This window comes from Physella acuta, unplaced genomic scaffold, assembly GCF_028476545.2.
Source record: "Physella acuta isolate Inbredline_101_S28 unplaced genomic scaffold, ASM2847654v3 ptg001286l, whole genome shotgun sequence".
Lineage (NCBI taxonomy): Eukaryota > Metazoa > Mollusca > Gastropoda > Physidae > Physella > Physella acuta.
Genome location: NW_026732801.1, coordinates 62,501 through 83,257, shown reverse-complemented (window position 1 = coordinate 83,257; position 20,757 = coordinate 62,501). Strand labels below are relative to the sequence as shown.

Here is a 20,757-nt window from a genome sequence, read left to right as displayed (position 1 = left end):
GATTGTGTGTAAGTATTGAATATAATTGGACAGAGCTACACAGCAGTCGTGTGTAAACTTTATCCGCTTCAATAGAGCTGCCATTGGGTAGGTTGGACTAACGGCATCAGTTGTAGTGCTACAGGCACGACATTACCTGTACAGGTACAGCAACAGCAGTAATTGTACAGGTAAAGAAACAGCCTTAATTGTACAAATAAAGAAACAGTCTTAATTGTACAAATAAAGAAACAGCCTTAATTGTACAAATAAAGAAACAACCTTAATTGTACAAATAAAGAAACAGTCTTAATTGTACTGGTACAAAAGCAGCCTTCATTGTACAAGTAAAGAAACAGCACAGGTACAGCAATAGCAGTACTTATACAGGCACAGAAACGGCATTAATTGCACATGTACAGAAACAGCATTAATTAGACTAGTAGAGAAACATCATTAATTGTACCGGTACATAAACATTTTATATTTTACAGAAACAGCATAGGCAAAGCAAAAAGCAGTAAGTAATTGTACCGTTGCAGAAACATCATTACTGTACCGGTATAAACCCACTACCATCTCAATTGAAACAAGACAAAGAAGACAGAGCATGCCGTAGCGCCGTACAGAAAAAAAAAATCTTCACGCTTTTGACTGATGATGTGAAGCTCTAAATAAATTTAATGAAACAAGACTTCGTGCGGTGACGTCACTGACAAGGTAACGGATTATTCCCCTTGCCGCCCGCCCCAGTAAACAATGAAGAAAGAGCGGGATAAAATCGTGAGGCGATCCATCTTGTTTTTATTAGCATTGGTTCCTGTTGGGTTAGGAAGTGGTCTTCAGATAAACACGTTGTTGTAGGGAAAGTTTCAAGCTTTTGCAACTAATTAGTTTTGAACGAGACAGTATAAAATTAAAACAAAAACAAGAACAAAATAAATGAAAAATGTTCTGTAGAATTTTCCATAATATTTAAATTTAAAAATTAAGGAGGTATTTTTGTCATAATTGACAGTGTGGTCTGCCATAACAAGACAACACAATTTGACCCTGTTCTTTCAATAAGGCCTATATTATTCAATATTATCGATACATTTTGAGTTTGATTATCGAAGTTCGAAAAAAAGTAATTTAGTGATTCGAAGAATACAGGCATAGCTGACTATTTTGTTTAACATTATAAATTTGATGTGTAAGGGGTCATCCATAAATGACGTCACGCTTTTTGGACGATTTTTACCTCCCCCCTCCCCTCCGTCACACGTCGTCACAAAAAGCCAGACCCCCCCCCTAAAATGACGTCACACCGCAGCCTACAACCCCCCCCCCTCAAAATTGCAGTTGAATTTTTTTTAAACAGCTATATTTTCCCAAAATCTTGTCTGAACTGTCAAAATAGAGTATTTTTATGAATTGTTATTACAATTTATTAAAACCGTTTTCTAAAACGCAAAATAACGTCTAAAATTAGTTTTCTAACATTGCTTTTTTATACTGCAAAAGTGTGACGTCGCACCATCTGAACCATCCCCCCTCCCCCTCATCACACACCGTCACAAAATTACGGACCCCCCTCCCCCCTACGAGTGTGACTTTATTTATGGACGACCCCAAATAACTTAGGCTAAGATTTGAATATCTGATTAAACAGATTTTTGCTTACTGACGTTTGTTTTACTTAAACTAGGTACTAACAGTTCTTCTTCTTTTCTTCTTCTTCGTTCTTAATTTTAGTGTTGGAAGGGATCCCCTCCAACATAATTAAGTATTCGTGTCAACTGGTTATTCGCCATTGAGTCAATTGACTCCGATTTCAGCCTGCTTTTCTTTTTGGATTTGTTGATACATGGTCAAGATCTGTCTCTTCTCAACTTAGGGCCTTTGTGCTTGGATTTCCCAATGCGCAGTCATCCAATGTTCTACCATACTACAGAGCTGTATAACAGCAACACCCAACAGTTTAGACTACCCAAACGCAATAAACTTAGCTTCAGTTGTGTGCCTATAAATCAGTCACCACATACAGGCGTTACCAAGTTTTAGTTTGAAATAAAATATTTATCGTCGTCACCTTCTGACCCAGTCCTGGTCCGATTAACGAAAGACAACCGTGCATTTATTAAACTACACTCCACCCAACAACCCCCCCCCCCCCCCCACGAAACACAAACGTACATACACCCAACAGCCCCCCCCCCCCCCACACACACGAAACAACCGTACATTTATTAAGTTAAACTACACCCCCCCCCACCTCCCCCTATGTAATTTGCTAGCAAGAGTTGAAGCTCCCTCGCGTGACATCACGACGTGAAGCAGAGCGCCATCTGTCAAGTCTACGTCAGCTGTCTGTCCTCACAGTCAGGTCATATATAATTTTTCCCCCGTAGACTTTTGTCTTTCTGGGCCCGACTTCTCCACAGGAAGCTGAACTTCGCGACAAAGGTAAAAAAAAACTTTACGTCACCAACAGTTTAAAAAAAAATTATGTAGTTATAACAGGGAGGATAAATCGCAGTTACCACAATACTAAGTTACTTAGTGTTAGTTTACTTAAGATTGTAACCATTTTAAATTTAAAAAACAAATTCATTGAGTGATTGTATCAAATATTTAAGATTTGAATTTGTCTTGACTCGCGGCCACCGTATAAGATTATAGGCTAAATATATTGTGTCTTAATAGGTGGCGATACCGCTGATTCTTATGTATTTCCTAGATTATATTCTGGCTAAATCCTTTTCTTTATAGTTATTGAAAGTAGTTTTATTTTCTTCTTTTTAGTGCGTATAAAAAACCTTGTTTTATTATTATTTTTAAAGAGTATGTTCTAGCTTGTAATGGAACGGTGTGGTCGAATGGTAGAGCTTAGGGTGCATTGGCATAGCGTTTTATGGCAATGCCAACGCCCTTACAATGTGCACATGATTCCAACATCTATCATTTTAATCAGCAAAATATAGCTACTTTGATTCTATCGGCAGAATTTGACTTGTAGATTACTATACTGTCAGGTCACTGCTATTTTAACCGTGGACTAGTAAAATCACCAGCGGTGTCTATTTAACCTTTGACCCATGGACCAGTAAAATCACCAACCGTGTCTGTTTGACCTTTGACCCGCTGACCAGTAAAATCACCAGCCGTGGCTATTTGACCTTTGACCCGCTGACCAGTAAAATCACCAACCGTGTCTATTTGACCGAGTTTTTGTGTACACTCTGACGGTCTTCACTCTTCTTGACATTTCCGTCACCAGGAAAATTAATGACGTCATGTTTACTCCCCCTCCTCTATGTAGTAGACACTAGAGTTGGCATGAAGGAAATAAAACCTAGTCATTCTAGTCTGTGGTGTTTATTTCCCAACATGAAGACACCACCAGTGTTTCTTCCAGACTTTTTTCTCCGGGGGTGGGGTGGGGGGGGGGGGCACTTGACATTTTCGGGGGGGGGGGGGGCTGACTAAAATTTCCGGGGGGGGGGGGGGCGGACACTGTTAAAAGTATATTTTCTATATACATTCCATTTCGTGTGTGTGTGGGGGGGGGGGGGAGGGTTGGTGATGATTTTCCGTGGGGGGGGGGGGCAGTGTTAAAAGTATATATTTTCTATATACATTGCCCCCCCCCCCCCAAAAAAAAAAAGATGCCCGGAAGAAACTCTGGACACCATACTTCATGCTAATCTCTTCCTGTTTTCGAAAACATTGTGAGCTGGAGCAGGATTAAGGATATTAAAATTTCTTAATACAACATTCTACATACACGTTTATTTCAGAAAGGGAACCAGCTTCTAGAATTCAGATTTAAAAACTTAGTTTTTAAAACACAAAAGTGTGATGGCACTCTTACGGAATCCCCACTCTCACCCTCCCTTCCCACACTATCACAAAAGTTCGCCCTTCCTGATGTTACCTTGCTCAGATTCGTTGTTTTTTTTTTACAACAGTAGACTACATCAGGTTTACACATACACGTAATTAGACAAGTCGAGATCAGTCTCTGACTGTCCCTGTCCTTCGGGCCTTTTTCAGAGTAATAGGGCTGGTAAGTAGGTCACCAATCAGTTCTATGGTTTATGCAGGCTTTATTGAGCCGTAGAACTGGTTGGTGACCTACTTACCAGCCCTATTGACTGAACGTAAACACAAGGGACTTGACTAAGATATGTATAATACAAGGGACGTAACAATAACTAATAAGACAATAATGTTATTTCTCCCACTCATGCGTGTGATGTAAAATATCACCTAAATTTAATCAGACCTAGTCTTTTATTTTTAGACTCGTACCAGATGTAACAGTTAGTAACAGAGAAGTGATGTTATTTTAACACGCATGCTTGTACTTTTTACATTCAGCTAACTATATCAAATAAATAATTTTCATTACTTTCAGCGATTTCAAAAAAATCAACAATGGTTACCAACGCCATCTTGTTGTGTGCCATTATGATGGCGTCCTGCCATGGTTTCAACTTTAACAACGGAAACAACTTCATGGATGCGCTCTCCTCACACTGCACATCCGGCAACTTCCGGTAAGTTTTATGGACCAATAGAAACAATTCTTCTTTAGGCCTAGCGATCAGATGGGCAGATGAAGTAGAGTTAATGTGTTTCTTGACTGGATGATGTGGTCAGCACTATGCTCTGCCGCCTTTACTTTCATAAACGTAAGTCAGGTACCCATCAGAGCTGGGTTGACTCAGGGGGCGTCCTACAGTCACAAGTCCGAACCAAGACCCGAACTCGAGACTTGAAAATCTAAAGCAATTGATTGGCCAGAAATAAGTAATCAATGAAAAAGTAGTCACTGACCCAAAGCTAAACCGTACTACAAACTCTGACCCTAACCCAAACTAACAGAAATCTACATCGATGTCTAATCCTAAAGTTAAACTTAAACCTTACCTTAACTTCAAAATCTTCTCATAAACTGCGATAGATTGTGATTGTTATCAGCTGATTCTCTCATGCAAATATTGTCTGGAAGGGACACATGCAAATGAGATTTATGGACTGCGAAATAAATCAATTTTTAAAGAACTGGGAAAAAAAACCCCAACAAATTATACTCTAACCAAATCTAAATCTTACAAGAAATATAAATGAAGGTTAACATTATTTAAATAAATATTTTTTTTTTGGACAGGCTAAAATTGTTTTTAAACGTTAGTGTAGCTGCTCGATCTATCGGCTGATATCTGGCCAAAACTATCTGACCAACACAATCTGACCAACATTCTCTAACACTCTCTGACAAAGGCTACCATATCAAAAGCTACCACACACGATCGAAAACAAGACTCTCCCACAACTCTCTCATAATAAGCATACAATAAACACACACCCAAGTCTATACGACTGCAATATTGTACGTCCTCAGACCCAACAACGGAGACCACATGCCCCAAGCCACGCCCGCCCCCTACACCATCACAGTCGTGTCCCCCAGCGGCACCATGTACTCACCAGGACAGGAAGTCACGAGTAAGTTTCTGTACTCACAGAGTGAGCAGAGGGCAGCTTGTACAGTTGGTTGAACTTTCACCTCAGTTTGTGGCTGCTGTGGTTTTTAACTGCTAGTTCTATTCTGTGTGCATGTATTCTGTTGTATTTTTAATTTAGCGGCGGTGACTTTATATCAGATGTTAATGGTGACTGTGGGTTATAGTAAAGACTGCAGGTAGAGCCTATCAAAGTTAGTTTTATTGATTTTAATCGATTCTGTGAACAAAACTCTAACCATAAAGTCCTAACTCTTACCCTACACCTATAACGCTAACTGCAGTATATGCAGAGGGAAAATAACCAAATAAAGATTTTTTGTTATAAACAAGTGATTTAGCTCTTCGTGTCTTACAAATACAAATAACGAAAACGAGCATTTTGTAACGTCTTCTTTTAAAGACGACGATTATCAAGTCTGGCTTTTTGTGAAGACCTGTAATTTTAGGTGTGTGTGTGTGCATGTGTGTGTGTGTGTGTGTACATGTGTGTGTATGTATGTGTGTTTGGGGGTGGGGGATCAAAATGATCCAAATAGAAAACACCTACCGTTTTTCTTTTAAAAAATACGCCCCCGAATACGTACTGCAATTTTTTTTAATACAATAAAATAACGTAATTTTCTTTTTCTTATTGTTTACACTGATGAAGAACTTTAAAAGAAATGTTCATTTTTAATTGGTTTCTTAGTGTAGGCCTATTTTGGTCTGGTTCCTAACCCCACCCCCCTACCCTCTTTGTATTTTATATATTATATGTAACCAATTCCACAGTTACTATCGAGGGTGCAAGGAACGCAACAGGCGTCAGGAAATTCCAAGGATTTTTTATTCAAGGGGACGTAACCAAGGCGTCGTTTTCAGGGGACATCACTTGTGGAGCAGACGGCCACAACGTTACCTACTGCGGCAAACCCGGGGCAGGGAACACCAACGATTTACCCAAAGAAAAAGTCGTCTGCAAGTGGACGCCGCCAGATTTTCAGATGGGGACTCTCCAGTTTGTGTAAGTTTAGGTGTAAGTTTAGGTGTAAGTTTAGGTGTAAGTTTAGGTGTACGTTTAGGTGTAAGTTTAGGTGTAAGTTTAGGTGTAAGTTTAGGTGTAAGTTTAGGTGTAAGTTTAGGTGTAAGTTTAGGTGTAAGATTAGGTGTAAGTTTAGGTGTAAGTTTAGGTGTAAGTTTAGGTGTAAGTTTAGTTGTAAGTTTAGTTGTAAGTTTAGGTGTAAGTTTAGGTGTAAGTTTAGGTGTAAGTTTAGGTGTAAGTTTAGGTGTAAGTTTAGGTGTAAGTTTAGGTGTAAGTTTAGGTGTAAGTTTAGGTGTAAGTTTAGGTGTAAGTTAAGGTGTAAGTTAAGGTGTAAGTTTAGGTGTAAGTTTAGTTGTAAGTTTAGGTGTAAGTTTAGGTGTAAGTTTAGGTGTAAGTTTAGGTGTAAGTTTAGGTGTAAGTTTAAGTGTAAGTTTAATTGTAAGTTTAGGTGTAAGTTTAGGTGTAAGTTTAGGTGTAAGTTTAGGTGTAAGTTTAGGTGTAAGTTTAAGTGTAAGTTTAGTTGTAAGTTTAATTGTAAGTTTAGGTGTAAGTTTAGTTGTAAGTTTAGGTGTAAGTTTAGGTGTAAGTTTAGGTGTAAGTTTAGGTGTAAGTTTAGGTGTAAGTTTAGGTGTAAGTTTAGGTGTAAGTTTAGGTGCAAGTTTAGGTGCAAGTTTAGGTGTAAGTTTAGGTGTAAGTTTAGGTGTAAGTTTAGGTGTAAGTTTAGGTGTAAGTTTAGGTGTAAGTTTAGGTGTAAGTTTAGGTGTAAGTTTAGGTGCAAGTTTAGGTGTAAGTTTAGGTGTAAGTTTAGGTGTAAGTTTAGGTTTTAGCAATTAAAGATAATGTTTTTTTTTGCGAGATAGGAAACATTGTGGGTCACTCGCATAATAGTGACGTCCTTACATTGCCAACACCTTTGAGTTAGTTGCACACTTGCCGTGCCGTAGTGACACCCTAACACTAGTGATACCCTTAGATTAGTGACACCTTTAAAACAGCGACACCCTTTCATTAGTGACACCCTTAGTGACACCCATACAACATTGACACCCTTACAATGGTGACACTTTTAAATGAGTGTGACACCCTTAAATTATTGACACCTTTTGAACAAAGTTAAAGAGCCAGAAATAAATGATGCTTAATAAGGCTGGTCAGTAGGTCACCAACCAGTTCTACGGCTCAATAAAACCTGCATGAGCCATAGAACTTGGTTGGTGACCCACTTACCAGCCCTATTACCAGGTATAAATCGAGTTTATTTTTATCCAATTGCAGGGCGACAATCGAGGAGAACTTCTCAACTTTCTGGACAGGTGTAAAAAGTGAAACGAATCTTTCACCTGACCCATCAAGTGAGTGCAGACTTGACTCGTCTTTTACCGCCATTTTTGACCGATTTACTAACATTTTTCTTATTCTTTTTTTCTTCTTCTTTAATTGACACAGATATGTAATTTACAGCGTCAGTTTGCCTCGCATGTTTTTTTAGTGGTTTTCATCATTGGCTTGTGAGGACTGATACAGATTTACAATAGTTATACTTCTTTCTGACTTGTACTTGCTTTCATTTAAGATAATTTTCTTATACATAATACAAAACGTCTAATTATAATTTTATTTTTAAACCTGAAAATGTAAATGTGTAATTAAATAGTGATTCAATGTTCTATGTAGAGAAGGAAAAAATGGTGGGTTGGGGGGGGGGGGGGGAATTAGCTTATATCTAGTGCTGAAATAAATTTAGGATAAAAGAAGAATATTATTATAAATATTAAAAGCAGCATGGATGATATATAGAGTAAAATGAGCAGTGTTTCTTCCAGACTTTTTTCTCCGGGGGGGGGGGGGGCACTTGAAATTTTCGGGGGGGCGGTAGACTTTCTTCGGGGGGGGGGGGCGGACACTGTTAAAAGTATATATTTTCTATATAAATTATATAAATTTCATTTCGTTCGGGGGGGGCGGTAAAAATTTTTCGGGGGGGCCAAGTCCCCCCCCCCCCCCCCCGAAGAGATGCCTGGAAGAAACTCTGAATGAGACACAAACAAATCATACAATCTTTTCTTCCAGCAGTTCTCATCAGTTTAAAAAACATAAAGTGTATGTACAATAGTTCAATGAAGAAAGTAAACTGGGATTATAACTATATTAAAGCAATCATTATGGGACGCAACTCTGTTACTTCCAACGGCTTAGGGGTTATCCATTTATGATGTCCCCTTAGTTCTTTCTTGCCCTATCCTTGTTAGTGTTGCCAATGGTTAACAGTTGAACGGTCATGTGATTGTATATTTACAACAGCTTCAGATAATTACAGAGATCCCATATTATTACAAAAAAAACTTTGAGATTCTGTTTTCTTTCTGCAATCTCGATAATGCGACAAATTTTAAACCTATTATTTTTTCGCCAACATAGCTAATATGATAGTGTAACAGTTACCATGCGAGTGGTACAGGTTCGAGACACATCACGACAAAGTTTTTTAAAAAATTACAAATTTTAAACTTTTCTTATCTATACTTTTATTTTCAAATAGAAATAATTACATCAGCATATATACATGTGTGTGTGTCTTAGTCTGTAGCATAATTCAAACATTTACAAAAATTATCATTACATTATCAAAATGGTGAACATAACAAAAAAACAGGAATTGTCGATCAGCAATTCAAATGAAGGTAATTAGAATATTTTTTTTTTTAAATACTTTTATTTTTCAATTTAAAACAAATACAGTAACATTCCACGCCGTTTGGGTGGATATTTGCAAGATAGTTACATTGGTGTACAGGGTATAGTAAATAAATTGAATTTAAGGCTTGGTTCAAAGATTGTAAAGAGGCTGGTTTGTAACGTGTTGGCCAACAAAGTGGTAGAAGGTAATTAGAAATAAAGAACGCAATTCCCCGCAGTACAACCATGCATAAGAAGCATTTTAATTTATTATCCTGATTGCGCAGACACTATTTTTATAGTTTGTCCTTATGTTTCTTTTTTTACCAGATACATTTCTAACACTCCAAGGCTTGTTTTCTAGTTCCAGGGCCAATTTAGAATCTATACTTTTAGTTGCTTAAAATACGTCTTGAGCAAAAATCAGCTAATTGGTATATTTTCATAAACTTTAATTATTTTTAACTATTTTTTATAAATTATTTCCCTTTATTCGATTACAATTTTCTAAAACTTCTTACCTCCCTTCGGACAGCAATGACATATGAACAGAAAGCTTTACAGATGCGAGAAAAACTTTTGAGGCAGATGCAGGGACTTACAGGTAATGGCTACATTAACATTGTCGTGTGTTTTGTGTTCAGTGGTCAATAAATCTAATAACAATTGATTGGAACACTCTCATTAGAGATCAGAAACATAGGGCTACGAAATGGCAGAGCCGCTGATATTTTAGTAGCTTTGTAGTGGATTAACGGTTTCGATATAAATTCAGTCTCGCCTTAACCCAGAGGCGTAGCTAGGGGAGGGTGGTTGAGACAGCCGCCCCGGGCGCCGAGCCTAAGGGGGCGCCAATCGGAGTTTTAAAAAAACAAAAAAATACCCTCATTTTTGCAATAATACACAGTCGACGTAAAAAAAAATACTGCTTGGCTTTCCTGGCTAACTTATCTGTTTTCAATTTAGTGACATCATATTCATAATAACTGTCAAGGAATAGTGACTAGTAACATGGGCGGGGGGGGGGGGGGGGCGTGTCTTCGCCCATGTGGAGCTACGTCGATAGTCTGCCCCTTGCGACGGAGTGAGTCGCTACGCCTCAGGCTTTAGCTCTACACGTTATCCCCGCTACGTTGCTGAATAAGTAAAAACATCGTTTTATTTCAAACCTAGTTGCTTAATTTTAGAGTGTATGCAGTAGTTACGGGACGGCGTGGCCAGCCGTAGCGTGCTAAACTACTAACCCGGAAGTCTCTGTGTTCGAATCCGGGTTTAAGAACGTCCCAGAGTCCGCCCAGCTCTGATTAGTACCCAACTCAGAGAAGAAAAATGCGGCTGGGCATAGTGATGACCACACTATCCCTTCGTATGCCGAGGTTGGAGAAACAGGTAGACTCTACTTGGACCGTCAAGTTCGTAAAGGCAACCTTTTAAAGTAGTTGAGATATAAACTACAATCTACACGCTCAACTGGCTTAGGGCGTCAAGTGAAACCAAAAAGTACCGCTATCCAAACCTGGTAGAGTTTAACATTAGCACTAATATCTAAACCTTAAACCTGGTAGAGTTTCACATCGAGGTTTACAAGATACGTAAAAATAAAGCTAGAGGAAGCTACGAGAATAGTTTATTAGAAAACAAAATATTAATATAAAAAAATGGTTAAAAAATACGAGAACTTTTTTAGCGCCATCATTACTATTATTCTTTTATTAACACCATTATTACTTTTATTCTAAACAATCATTACTTTTTTACACCATAATTTCTATTATTTTTTCATCAACACCATCCTTACTTTGTTTTATAAATTAACACCGCAGGTTTCGCTGGCCAGAACCAAAATCCATGTGAGTATTCCTGTGGTGGTCTTGTTGTTTTATAACTATGTTTTTTACTCCGGTAATGGGGGGGGGGGGGGATAGTAGGTTTGTTTCCAGCGGGGGGGGGGGGGGGATGTTAAACCACGACTGTAGCCTGCTGCATTAGTTAACAGTTCAGCATCGCTATGGGCATTTAAACCCACGGTCGGATATACATTGAGCACCTATTGAATCCGTCCTATCTTGCTACAAACGTGGTCCCCAGCACAGCCTAGATTTGAACATAGTTTAGTTTCAACCTGATAAGCGCCCTAATATATGTGCAGGTAATTGCTGAATCACTTATTATGTCTTCTTTTTCAGTTGCTGGAATATTCGGAGCCCAAGGGTGTAAGTGTTATTTTCTAGAGATTTTTGTTTTTGGGTTGGGCCACCATATTAAATGAATGGCTGCTGTTGTATTTTGGGGATGGGGGGGGGGGGGGGGGTTGAGGATGTGGGTTTGGGATGGGTGTTGGTGGAGGTGGTAGTATACTCAAATCCAAACCAACAAGACTCACATTGCATGGATTTTTAAAAATTTAACGTGTCTGTGAAGTTTAAGGTAGCTGACAATATATATATATATATATATATATATATATATATATATATATATATATATATATATATATTGCATTGCAGCTCAAAGACCCTAAAGTTAAGCCGTTTTAGGTTCCTACTCTCTCTCTATCCCTCTTTTCATTAAAGATTATTTAGTGTATGGTATTGTAATTAAAGGTACATAATCCTGAAACAATGTTTTCCCAACAGAAAATATGAACTACGAAGTTGACTGTGACGTCAAACCTATGTCTGGTGTTGCCCCTGTGAGGTGTGAAGTAGAACAACACACAACAGATCGACCCTACCTTTTATTTTATTTAAAGAGGTGTCACAGTTTTTATATACGGCACTGGAATTTAAAATTGAGAACATGTGATATTAATGATTAATTTAATGAGTAATTAACGTAATGATCAACTGATTGGATTAGCTTTTAATTGTCGGGCTAATAACCTGTTTGGAATTTGTGTTTTAACAATAAAAAATAATTTCTTGTTTTGAAGTTTGTCTAATTTCTGTGTGGCTGACCTATAGTCTTGTAATGGTTAATGTTACTGTTTTATACTTCCCCTCACACTTCCTCTCACACTTCCTCTCACACTTCCTCGAACTTATCCCCTCACTTATCCCCCACTGCTCCCCTCGTTTCTTACCTCCATCTTCACTTACCCCTTACCCCTCCCCCCCCCCCAACCCTCTGTGAAGTTTATCAGATTCACACTACATAAGTAAAGATCAAGGTTTTATTTCAATCTATAGAGATAAACTTTTTGCCTAAATTACTTGTCAAACGAAATAAAAGCTAGATTCACTAAAAGAACCAATTTAAAAAAAAAACAATTAAAAATAGATTAATTTTAAAAATACTTCAAACATCGACATCACACATTCTTAAAGTCGAGACTGAAGCTACATAACATGGCGGGTCCCATAATATTTTTTATTGCACACACACTATACCATACAAAAAGTAAAACACTCACATTTAGAAAATTTTAATAAAGGTTTGCCTATGCACATGTATATTACTGCTAAATCATTTATTGTTTAGAAAAAAATCTAGTAATCGATGTAATAATTTGAAAATTTTAAAGTTTAAAATCCTATTTAAATTTTGTCTCCAAATACGTAAAATTTTGAGAACCGTAGCTAATGTCATCAAATCGAGGCATATTCCCCCACTAATCCAGTTAGAAGCTAAACGACACATAAAGAAATCAATTACTGACTCGTACATCGATCACTGTCAAGCAATGACGTGCTCTGATCTTCTGCACATCGGAACTTTAAACGGAGCAACTAAAAATCTGGAGGACCGCGCGCTCAAGTGACCATGATGCGGTGACAACGGTAAAAATCACCCGTGGCTGTGAACACGTTCTCATCAGTAGGACTCGCCGGTGGCACGTAAGTTTTATATACCGGAAAATATTTCTTCACATTTTTCCTTTTAAAACAACTGTATTTGTGGTTTTTTAAAATCAATGTATTTGTATAGCGAAGTTTAATAGAGAAAATTGAAACAAAAAGTAAACTATGCTCAAAAACATTATAATTTTAAAAAAAAAATATTTATTATTAAGAAAGAAAAAAAATACAAAAAAAAAAAAAAAAAAAAACCCCAATGCAATTGATATTTTGATTTTTAATTTCCAAAACATAACGTCTTGGTAAAATAATTTGTGTTTATTATTTCTTGATATTGATATTCCGGGGATTTACTTCTAGATTTATATCAGATATAATTTTATTTCACTAGACCTATTAACAATTTAAATAGTGGTCTTTACCTGTCGATACTTGGTAGGCCTATACTCTAAACAGCCCCCAGCAAATTTAGTCTGGTGTTGCTGTTGTGTAGTCTACGTCTGGGTGGCGTTTAAGTGTCTGACACATTAACTGGTGGTAGGTTTAGAGTTGATACATTAACTGGTAGGTTTAGGGTTGATACATTGACTGGTGGTAGGTTTAGAGTTGACACATTAACTGGTAGGTTTAGGGTTGATACATTAACTGGTGGTAGGTTTAGGGTTGATACATTATCTGGTAGTAGGTTTAGGGTTGATACATTAACTGGTAGTAGGTTTAGGGTTGATACATTAACTGGTGGTAGGTTTAGGGTTGATACATTAACTGGTAGTAGGTTTAGGGTTGATACATTAACTGGTAGTAGGTTTAGAGTTAACACACTAGATAGGATTTGAAGTTTAGAGTAACCAAATTAGATTGCAGTAGGTTTTTTAAAAGTTTAGAGTTGTCATATGAAGTAGGGCCTACAAGTATGTTTAAAGTTTAGAGTAACCACATTAGATAGAACTAGATTTGAAGACATAATTTAGGGTTGGAAGGCTTGACTTTTGAAGTTTAGGGTTTTAGAAAGAAGTAGGTTGAAGTTTAAAGTTTGAAGTAGAAACTTGTGTAGGTTTAACGCTTGGGCCTGATACGTTGGTAGGTTCAAATTTGGGACACACACATATGTCGTGGTAGGTTCAAGGTTTGGGACACACACATTATATCGTGGTAGGTTCAATGTTTGGGACCGTCACCTTAAATGCTTGTAAGTCTGCAGTTTGAGGCTGTCATTACAATAACATAAACAAGCTTCAATACTTTTATACCCGTCTTATTTTTCAAAGCTCATGGCTGTGTATTTATAGATCCGGCTTAGACAAATTGCTTATTAGTACTAATGTCATATAGCAGGCCTACATGGATGTCTATATCTTGATGACTTGAACTTCCGAGATGACTTAGTGTTGACATAAGTCTTTAGCTCTGGGTTTAGAATATAAATCGTAGTTTCTCATACAACTCACATCATACTGAAGTCAAACACAACTCTGCTAATATGCATATTCTCAAATAACCAAACAATTCCAAGAAAAGTTTTTAAAATGTAGTGGGGCATCCATTTTATAACGCCCATTAAAAAAGGAAGTTTATGTTAATGTTAATGAAAATCGAATGCGTGGGTTGTCTGTGTAGAGGTTTTAGCGCCCCATTCCGGCCAACGATCATTTTTGCGCCTCTCCCATCTGAACAGTTATTCACACGAGCCGACCCGCGGCATATCATACGCCGCTATTTAGTTGTTGTTTTTTTCTACTTTTCAGTAATTCATAATTTGTGAATTCGACACTACCAACGCTGCCACTGAAAATATTTCTTTAAAACACTATAAGTAGCTCGGTAAGGACGATATCCCCCCCCCCTTTCACCCCCACCCCTCCGTTAAAGTAAACTCCACTTAGTTACCCCCCCCCCCCCCTCCCTACGTTTAAAATCGTTTCAAACTAAATTATCTGCCCCTAATAGTCGTCACTAAACCCGGCTGTGTTTGTAATGTTTGTAAACATAAAGAGTGAACCACAGCTCACCAGACCATGAAGGGGTAGGGGTGGGGAGGTAGGGAGCGCGTTTACAGCTTGTTTTCTAGGCGCGTTTGCAGCTTGTTTTCTAGCGGCTCCCAGAAGAGAATTATATATATAGATTATTCCCCCCCCCCTCCCCCAACTTGCAATGGTCGGAGTCGCTTTTACCAGTGACAAGTTTTTTAAGTTGGTGTCACACAGCTGATGTAGATAACAGTTAAGTACGTAAAGCCAGGTAGCAGTCGATTCTCTTTCACTAAATAGTTATGCACCTCAAAATTAGCTAATACGTTTGGCGCCCCCCCCCCCTAGTGGCTCGTTGCCCGGGGCGGCCGCCGCACCCTCCTCCCCTGACTACGCCTCTGTGCTATGTGGAGATGCCTGAGAATACGTGTATAAACAGGGCTGTTTTACGAATGTATGATAACACATTGTATGTGAAACTACTATAGTCTTAGTTTGAGAATATCTGTGTAAATATAGTGAATTTTAAAATCTATATGATAAAACATTCTATATGTAATTACTATAGGTCTATCAATGTATAGAGAGAGTAAAGTTTCGCATCTGTATGATCATACATTGTATATGAAACTTATATACGTTTATGTGAGTATGTAGACTTGTTTGATATCCATATGATTTCAAGTTGAATGTAAAACAATAAAAAATCTTTGTGAATAGAGTCTAGTGTCACCTCTGTATGATCATAACGTGTATGTGAAATTACCATATGTCTATTTGAATTGAGTCTAGTTTGATATCTATATCATCTCACTTTGTATGTGATCTTGCAAAATTGTATGTGAATAGGATCTAGCTTAACATCTATATAATATACGTTGTTTGTGAAACTACCATAGGGTGTATGTGAATATGTAGAGTCTAGTTTAAAATCTATATGGCCACAAGTTGTATGTGAAACTCACATAGGTGTATGTGAATATGTTTGGGATGTGGACGTCACACCGCACAATGCTGGCTTCAATAGCTCTGGTTATTTTGGTCGCTCACGTCAGCACGGTCCTGGCATTCAGCGATGGATCCAAACTGGCAAAAGGTCTCTCGGCCACCAGGAGCGTTTACTGTCACAGGTACGGTAACCCCACCTTTTGCTAATACGTAGGTAGATCTATTCGTTTAAAAAAAAAGGGGGTAACAGCTATTTGAAGGATGTCAAACGGTTTTTATAAAAGAAATTGTATTTTTAATTTTTGGTATCATACATAATACATTGTAAGTAAGTATTTGACAATTAAAATGATAAACGTGTTTGTGGGTCGTCTACAGATAACCAGTGTTTCTTCCAGGGGGGGGGGTCACTTGATATTTTCGGGTGGAGGGGGAGGCGGACACTGGTAAATTAACTGTTTTCTATATAAATTCCATTTCGTTCCGGGGGGAGGGGGGGGGGGGTGTTCGGTAGACTTTTTCCGGGGGTGCTCCGGCTCCGGCTCCGACCCCCCCCCCCGAAGAGATGCCTGGAAGAAACTCTGCATAGGACCTCACACTTCCGGGGGGGGGGGGGGAGGTTGTGTAAGAAAGTAAGAAAGCGTGAAGAAGTCAGTTTTAAAAAGTTATATTCTAGAACACGGGTTCCCAACCTGGGGGTCGCGAAGGTCTTTCTGGGGGGTCGCCAACTGGTATACTAAACCTTAGTAATTTGAAACAAAACATAAATATTTAGAAGAATTTTTGAAATTCGGCTTCATTAACATCACTGGAAATGTAATAGAGAAGAAACAAAGCGCACTGTACAAAGTTGTTCTCAGTCACGAATCTATGAAATCTTCAAAACTAAAACGCCATTTGAGACGAGTCATTCGGAACAAACCAAAACATATATGGAGTTCTTTCGTCGGTAAGAAGCTAGTTGCAAACGCCATAGACTTGATCGAACAGGAAGTTTTCACAAGCATTAGTGCAAGCATCAAATAAAGTCGCGATAGAAAATGCCAAGCAAAAAAAAAAAAACACTAGGAGAAAATCTCATCAAACGCTGCATGTACATAAATGTTAAATAACACATTTTTATCGAAATTAAGCTTTCACCATTCTTTGCTTTTCAAGTTGATAAATCAACAGACGTGAGTTCGTGTTCGCAATTGCTGGTCTGTGTCTATATTCATGCAGATGATAGCAAAGAAGAGTTGCTCTTTTGTGAAGATAGCATGGAGCAAATAAATACCTTTTTTTAAACTGGATAATTAAAATGGGTTAAAACGGCTGTGGGGGTTTGTACGGATGGTGCGCCATCTATGTTTAGCTCAAAATCGGGCTTTCAGAAAACAGAAAAGATTTAGCTCCCTAACCACTGCCCTAACCAATCAACATCAAGAGTCCATTGCTAGTGTAAGTCGTAAATTATATAAAATCTGGAGCCTTCAAAGAACTGAGCAAAAACATTAATATAGACCACGAGGTTCTGCTCTTCTACACTACAGTACGCTGGCTGTCAAACGAAATGTTATAAATTGTGTTTTTGAATTGAAATCTGAAATCAAATTGTTCTTGGAAGTGCAAAGGAAACAAGACTTTTTGGTATACTTAAAACGGCATAGAGTGGTTGGAGCGAGTATCATACCTAGCAGATGTGTTCGAACATCAAGATAAGCTTAACCTGAAGCTTCAGGGAAAATGAACGAATATTATAACTTTCCGTGATAATCTCGGGGCATTTTTATCAAAGCTGCAAAATCGGTAAAGAAAATAAATCTTGGAAATATTGTAAATTTGAGAAATTCTGCGGTGTGTTAGATAAATCTGATTGTGAGATAATTAAAATTTTGAAAGAAGCGATTTCTGGGCATCTTGAATCTCTTGAAAACGAACTGCTATTTCTCTGAGCTGAAAAAGAAGAATCTGTATTTACGCATTACCCATTCTCTTCTTCCCTTGATGTTGCCAGCATTCCCGATGAATTACAAGATGAATTCTTTGATTTGCAGAATGATTCCGAGTAAGATAAAAAACTGCAGACACAATTTTGGTGTAGTATTCACCATTCATACCCAAACGTAAAATTGATTGACTTTTCGAGAATATATTTTCAACACTATTCTTCGATTAAAAACAAAATTAAGATAATTATAATGACATAGGTTGGCGTTAACAAAACATTTTTAAAATTAAAAACTTAACCACGAAGGTTTAGTGAATAGTATGCAATTTTACTCATGCTATTAAAATAGTTATCAAGAGTAGTTCATGTTGAAAGTCTAATAGAAAATCTTATTTTAGTGCTTATTAATTTCCATACTAATTTCGGCTTTTTAATTCTATGGGGGTCGCGGGTCACTTACTTTTTATAAAAGGGGGTCGCCACTCGAAAAAGGTTGGGTACCACTGTTCTAGAATTTTAGTAATAACTTTGCATTTTATAGGTTTATGTTTTTAATTATAAGAAAATTAATGAATGTACCTCACCTTGACCCAGATTAGCACACACAAATTATGAAAGATACCTGAAAAATACATTTTATGATATAAAAAACCTAAACATGACAGCAATATGAAAACGAAAAAAACCAGTTTGCCAGGTTAAGATATATTTAACAGATTATCAAGTTTTTTTTAAAAAGTATTACCTTTTAACATATGATCTCTCAGTTACCTGCCTAAAAATCCCCCCCCCCTCCTAAATTCTCCAGTTTATTTGGTCCTAACTTAATTCCCACTTATAATAAAATACCATCAATATATTCCATATGTTATATCACTATTTCTTGAACAAATCCTGAGAACAGGTCGACCAACAAACGCCAGCCGCTACACTTCAACACACAATGTAACGGCTACTGCGCGCCCAACCTACAGGGGGAGTTGTACTACACGCTGAGCGTGAGTGCCCCAAGCTACTGGCTGGACATCATCACGAGTGAGTTGGTTGTGTTCAGAGTCATGGAGTGGGGGTGTCTTTAGTGTCAGGGTTGTATGCGTGGGTTGGATAGGACTGTATGAGTGGGTTAGATAAGGTTGTATGAATGGGCTAGTTAGTACTATATTAATGGGCTAGCTAGTACTGTATGAATGTGTTAGCTAGTACTGTATGAATGTGTTAGCTAGTACTGTATGAATGAGCTAACTAGTACTGTATGAATAAGCTAGCTAGTACTGTATGAATGAGCTAACTAGTACTGTATGAATGAGCTAACTAGTACTTTATGAATGAGCTAGCTAGTACTGTATGAATGTGATAGATAGGGCTGTATGAATGAGCTAACTAGTACTGTATGAATGAGCTAACTAGTACTGTATGAATGAGCTGGCTAGTACTGTATGAATGAGCTAGCTGGTACTGTATGAATGAGCTGGCTAGTACTGTATGAATGAGCTAGCTAGTACTGTATGAATGAGCTGGCTAGTACTGTATGAATGAGCTAGCTAGTACTGTATGAATGTGATAGATAGGGCTGTATGAATGAGCTAACTAGTACTGTATGAATGAGCTGGCTAGTACTGTATAAATGATCTAGCTAGAACTGTATGAATAAGCTAGCTAGAACTGTATGAATGAGCTAGCTAGTACTGTGTGATTGGGCTAGCTAGTACTGTATGAATAAGCTAGCTAGTACTGTAAGAATGGGCTAGCTAGTACTGTATGAATGGGCTAGCTAGTACTGTATGAATGAGCTAGATAGAACTGTATGAATGAGCTAGCTAGAACTGCATGAATGAGCTAACTAGTACTGTATGAATGAGCTAACTAGTACTGTATGAATGAGCTAACTAGTACTGTATGAATGAGCTAACTAGTACTGTATGAATGAGCTAGCTAGTACTGTATGAATGAGCTAGCTAGTACTGTATGAATGAGCTAACTAGTACTGTATGAATGAGCTAACTAGTACTGTATGAATGAGCTAACTAGTACTGTATGAATGAGCTAACTAGTACTGTATGAATGAGCTAACTAGTACTGTATGAATGAGCTAGCTAGAACTGCATGAATGAGCTAACTAGTACTGTATGAATAAGCTAGCTAGTACTGTATGAATGAGCTAGCTAGTACTGTATGAATGAGCTAACTAGTACTGTATGAATGAGCTAACTAGAACTGTATGAATGAGCTAGCTAGTACTGTATGAATGAGGGTTGTATAAATGTGATAGCTAGGGCTGTACAAACACGACCCATAGGGTACCTGAAACAGAGGTCATGACTTCTGCATGTCACGTCATAAAATAATAGTATGGTCTGTACTACGTACTCACGCTTCCAATCCCCCTTATATCTCTACCATCACCCCCATCACACCTCCACATCTACCACCCCCACAGTTAACATCACGGCTAAAGACGACACCGACCGGTCAGTCACCGGTTTCTCCATCTACGCCGTGGACGAGTCCCAGAAAGTTGCCGGCAGTTTTGTAGAGGACGACAACCACATCCTGGTCGGCTCGTGCGGTGACGTACTCGCCTACAACCAGGAGACCCACGGGGCTTTCCACAAGATGGCCGACAGGAACCGGAAAAACATCTCGTTCAAGTTCCAGCCGGATGGGTTCAACCACGGAGCTATATCCTTCGTGTAAGCCGGGGAAGCCTTTCGTTTTAATTACAATAGTCAGATTACATGTGGCGATGTATATTTAAATGGGAGTGCTATTGTATGTGTATGTGTAGGGAGCGGAACGTTTTCCCGAAAAAACACTTGCCCGAATGCGACAATGCCCAAATGGACACTTGCTTGAATAAGACAAATGCCCGAATAGACACAATTCAAGCATTTGTCGCATTCGGTTAAGTGTCCATTCGGGAAAA

At 38.1% G+C, this 20,757-nt stretch overlaps 2 protein-coding genes across 2 annotated transcripts in view; both read left to right on the top strand.

Moving 5' to 3' along the window:
* Positions 1–4,393: 4,393 nt before the first annotated feature.
* LOC131958054 (putative defense protein) lies at positions 4,394–12,115 on the top strand. The gene is made up of 8 exons (XM_059322946.1): positions 4,394–4,523; positions 5,372–5,475; positions 6,267–6,498; positions 7,792–7,868; positions 9,728–9,796; positions 11,016–11,042; positions 11,379–11,405; positions 11,829–12,115. Coding segments are annotated over exons 1-8 (660 nt in total). The 5' UTR covers positions 4,394–4,401; the 3' UTR covers positions 11,831–12,115.
* Positions 12,116–12,927: 812 nt separating this feature from the next.
* The window catches only part of LOC131958052 (activating signal cointegrator 1 complex subunit 2 homolog), a 10,710-nt gene continuing 2,880 nt past the window's right edge, over positions 12,928–20,757 (top strand). Inside the window, exons 1-4 of the mRNA XM_059322943.1 lie at positions 12,928–13,028; positions 15,926–16,086; positions 18,739–18,869; positions 20,272–20,524. Of these exons, the coding sequence (XP_059178926.1) occupies positions 15,938–16,086; positions 18,739–18,869; positions 20,272–20,524 (533 nt within the window). The 5' untranslated portion in view covers positions 12,928–13,028; positions 15,926–15,937. The remainder of the gene's footprint in view (positions 13,029–15,925; positions 16,087–18,738; positions 18,870–20,271; positions 20,525–20,757) is intronic.

Excerpts from the sequence above, each read along its gene's own strand:
- LOC131958054 (XM_059322946.1), top strand. The coding sequence starts at position 4,402 with ATGGTTACCAACGCCATCTTGTTGTGTGCCATTATGATGGCGTCCTGC. Across the intron at positions 5,476-6,266 it reads ACCAGGACAGGAAGTCACGA|TTACTATCGAGGGTGCAAGG; the intron begins GTAAGTTTCTGT and ends CCAATTCCACAG. Across the intron at positions 6,499-7,791 it reads ATGGGGACTCTCCAGTTTGT|GGCGACAATCGAGGAGAACT; the intron begins GTAAGTTTAGGT and ends ATCCAATTGCAG.